The sequence below is a fragment of the Arachis stenosperma genome, chromosome 7 (genome assembly GCF_014773155.1).
Source record: "Arachis stenosperma cultivar V10309 chromosome 7, arast.V10309.gnm1.PFL2, whole genome shotgun sequence".
Classification (NCBI taxonomy): Eukaryota; Viridiplantae; Streptophyta; class Magnoliopsida; order Fabales; family Fabaceae; genus Arachis; species Arachis stenosperma.
The window spans coordinates 58,842,973-58,847,110 of NC_080383.1; the positions used below are offsets into that span (position 1 = coordinate 58,842,973).

General features: G+C 33.5%; 1 protein-coding gene across 1 annotated transcript; it reads right to left on the minus strand.

Moving 5' to 3' along the window:
- Nucleotides 1–263: 263 nt before the first annotated feature.
- On the minus strand, nt 264–4,138 carry LOC130939824 (uncharacterized). The gene is made up of 6 exons (XM_057867895.1): nt 3,715–4,138; nt 2,926–3,173; nt 2,701–2,847; nt 1,443–1,535; nt 758–1,168; nt 264–281 (listed from the first exon to the last, which is right to left on the minus strand). Exons 1-6 carry the CDS (start codon nt 4,136–4,138, stop codon nt 264–266), a joined length of 1,341 nt encoding a protein of 446 aa, XP_057723878.1.

Genomic DNA, 4,138 nt, shown 5'->3' on the forward strand with positions numbered 1-4,138 from the left:
ACATAATTTCTTTATATAATAAAAATTGTCTCAAAACAAAATATATTTATAACATTGATCCAAAAGTACTAGAATGAAATTAACTGTAAAAATTCATACAACTCAAATTAAAGTAAGCATAGCCATATCAAAACCATAATATCACTTAGCCAATAAAGGTATCTTCTAATAAAAATCATTAGTCAACCATACATGTAAAGATTCTAAACAGCACTCTATCTTAGCCAATAAACCACAATAATAGTCAACTTAATCATCATTGCTTAATCTTCATTGTTATCCTGCATAATTATATAGATAAGTAGTTAAAAAAATATTCATAATGACATTCGTAATTATAAAAATTAAATGGAACACGTAGTCATAGTAAGCCAAGAAAGCATATATACTAAAAAAAAATAACATGGTCACGGCAGAAGAGGTGAATTCAAGGAATTATGTATTATCTTGTTTCATTCAAACTATGAAAATTTACTGGTGTTTCTTCCTTCCATTTCCTTTAACACAATCCTGATATGTCCCTATAGCATTTTTCATGCAGTAATTAACCAGACTTTCACACTTAAATTAGATATAGGGACAAATTCATATGTACCAAGTGCACAAAATCAAAGATACAACCACCAGAATTACACAAACAAATTTCAGCCATAGCAATACAACTTTAGTGTTAATAAAGCCAACAAACATTTTCAGCCATAGCAATTAATGTAAATGCAAGTGAAAACTATGGAATAAGGAATAGATAAGGACATACCACATCTAAGTTCGGAAAATGTGTTGATCCATGGCCGCTATTCGCATCAATAGGAGATTGTTGGGCATCTTGTAATAAAGCTTCTAGTTCTTCTGGCCTCATTCCAGGTTCCGATCGCTGCAGTAATAACTTGATCATATTTCGCAACCCATGAATCTCTTCGTCTTGTTTTTGCTGTTTGGCCTCTTGTTTTTGCTGTTGGGCCTCCATGTGTCCAAGTTTATCCTTCAGACTAGATACTTCCTCTTTGTGCTGATTCTTGATTTCATTAATTTCAACATATTTTTTTAAATCAGTCTTTGTCACAGATCTTCCATACAACCTTATCCGACCTGGTTGTTCTTTCCCGAATAAGGCCTCAAATGCTACCTCTTCTGTTTCACCAGCAGCTTGGCGGTGTTGGAAGTCTTCCTGCATAGAAGAAACATTTAAAATTGAGTTAGTTACCGTATCCTAAATTTGAAATGTAATTATGAATGATTTAATGAACTCTTACAACAGCCATTTGTGTTTCCTCATCCACTTCTTTCCTCTTCCGACTTGTTCGGGTAGCAATGAACATCTCAAACCTTTTTGGTTCCTCCTTTGTTTCCTTTGTTGCTCACTGCAAAATAAGATCATACTTCGATATCTTCCTTCAACTTTTGCAAATATAAATTCTAATAAATATAAATATACTATTTACCATAGCCACTCGTACTCTTCCGAAATTGATAGGCCCCATGCGATGTGGAAACTTCACATTTTCCTTGTGTTGCTTGTTCCTTTGACTTATTGACTGGAAGTGAATAAAAAGTTAGCATACAGTTACTAAAACGTGCAGCATAATGAATTAGGAAAATCTACTAGCAAAACTGCATTATTAAGCTAAATCACTGAACAATACCCAAAAGCAAGCATAAAAGATCTATTTATAATACATTGGAGCACCTGTTCAGTTTTTTCACAATTGTAAAAATTCAGACATCACATGATCAAATAAATTTTATAACCGAAAAAATTCAATCACATTTTTCATGATTTCCACTTCCTTCTTAGCTTTATACTTCCATTTTAGTATTCCAATTGCAAAAGGCAATGACATCTCGTGTAAAATATGCTTACCCAAATCCCTCATCATTCAATCAATTAATTCCAGTGACCTATAAGTCAATCCAGTAAAAGCTAAATTCAGATGTGATTTTCATGAGAAAATATATTGTTCAAATTAAATTAAAAAAATAACTTGGCAGAAAGTGTTATATCACATTGAAAAATAGAACTTGATAGATGACTATACAAAGGTTTTCAACCACAACTATTTACAGAAGCAACCAAAACCTATGGGTTATTCAATTTTTTCAAATAGTCCACACCACAATTAGTGTTATATCAGTTGCATCCTTTGCAGAACTGTATCAAATTTAGAACTGTTTCCAGATTGAAAGCTTAAAGAATCAGGGTTGAGTTTGACGATTCGAGTTTAGCTAAGCTCCATGAATTTAGATGAACAGTCGAGTTTTACACGAAACTCAAGACTCAAGAGCATATATGTTCATAGATACAGTGAACAAAATTTATACATAATTTCTTAACATATTAAAGTAAGAAAGACTCAAATTTTATATATAACTTCAGTGGGAAGGGAAAGAAAGAAAGAAAGAGGAAAAAAAATCAATCTCAAACTTGAAAAATGAAGTATGAAACAGAATAGAACCCCACTTCCAAATCAGAAGACATCAGATGCAGAAAAATTACAAAAGTAAATTCAAGGGGAAAAGCTATTCTGCAATAAGAGATTATGTGTAAGAACTAAAAAGCTAGCTACTCAGATCCTTCATTTGCCAAATTGCTCTTTCAATAGTCAAATAGTTTCACATGAAAAGTCGACATATATAGTCTTTTACCTGGATTAGAGGATGACTCCAATAATAGATCAATTTTATGAAACCACTTTCTGGTACTTGTGGGGGTCGATTCTTCACCATATCTTCAATATTATCATAGGGAACGAAGTGCTTTTGCTTAATCTTTCCTTTGAACCGCTTCCAAGCATCTCGAATCGCTTGTATTACCCACTTTTCTCCACTGTCTGGGAGGAGAAACTTGGTCTGCATGATTATAGGTAATTGTTATATACTCTTGTGCTGAATAAAAAAACTGAAATCAATAATTATCAAGTGTCTTACGTTAATATAGTCCCACATGAACTTCTTAGCTTTAGGAGGAACAGCATGCCAACTAGTATACAAAAGACTAACGAATCTTTTATTTCTACCAATAGTGCCAACAAAACTAGTTAAATTAGAAATACTTTGGTCGGTTGGTCCTACGGGCTGTCCAAGATCAAAAGTGATTTCTTCTCGCTGTTCCATAGTCCTTGCATAAATCTCCTTGCAAGTTGTTTTTCCACGGGTTTTCTTCTTCTTTGGCTCTCCTAGTTTCATTCATTGGTCAACATCAAATTATGCTTAATTAACTCGAGCTCAACAAGCATATAAAGCAAACAAGTATGAAATTACATAATATATGATTATAGTAATTACATAACTTACAAGTATGGGCAGGTCACTTTCAAGCATGATATATATGATTATAGTAATTACATAACTTACACGTAATGTATCTATTTGTAAAAAGGTATAACTTGCATTGGGGCCACTAGCCAATTATGAAATTACATACTCCACATGCATTGGCAGATAGAGATATTCATGTTGCTAATTAAAGCTTCCAGATTTAGAAATTCCACATAATAATAATTCACCTGAAAAGTAATTAAGATAAGTGCTTTTTGCTTCAAACATGTGTCATATCAGAATCTAAGTAAACTAATGGTAGTAGGGATCAATCATAAAGTGTTCACACAATGCAAGTAGTCGCAGCTTCAAACAACTAGATCTATCAGTCCAGTTTTTCTATAAGTTTTTTTAAAAAAATAAATAGTTATCATCAATAAAAACAGAGCAAAACAGTACCTTCTTCATCATCAATGTCCTCCATCACATGTTGATAATAGTCTTTATCAAGTGCCATGCTTTCTTCCCCGTCTTCACTTAGTTCAGTGCTTGGTCCTTCAATTTCCACATCTATCCCATTTTCCGTTAAGAATTCGTCAATTGTTGTAGCCTTTACTCCTGGCATCCTCTTACCCTTTGTTGATATTTCTTGCTCCAACATTGCACTTTCATTTTGTGGGGTAGTTTCAGGAGAAGGCAAAGTTGTGTCATCTTGCCCTGTTTGAGTCTCTTCATCTGTGAGTTGAATATTCTGCTGCTGCCCTTTGTTGATTGTGAGTTGAGTAGAACTTGGACAACTCCGCTCTTGGCTTAGACTTGTTGACACGTCCTTGTTCATTTTACGAATTGCTTCAAGCTTCCTTGTAAGTTCATCTGCCTCCAT

What these genes read in the sequence shown, in the direction of transcription:
- LOC130939824 (XM_057867895.1), bottom strand. Translation starts at nt 4,138, where the DNA reads ATGGAGGCAGATGAACTTACAAGGAAGCTTGAAGCAATTCGTAAAATG. An exon ending in TGAAGAATCGACCCCCACAA is followed by an intron (nt 1,536 to 2,700) that starts GTACCAGAAAGT and finishes ATTCACTTCCAG; the next exon opens with TCAATAAGTCAAAGGAACAA. An exon ending in GAAGAGTACGAGTGGCTATG is followed by an intron (nt 1,169 to 1,442) that starts GTAAATAGTATA and finishes TCTTCTATGCAG; the next exon opens with GAAGACTTCCAACACCGCCA.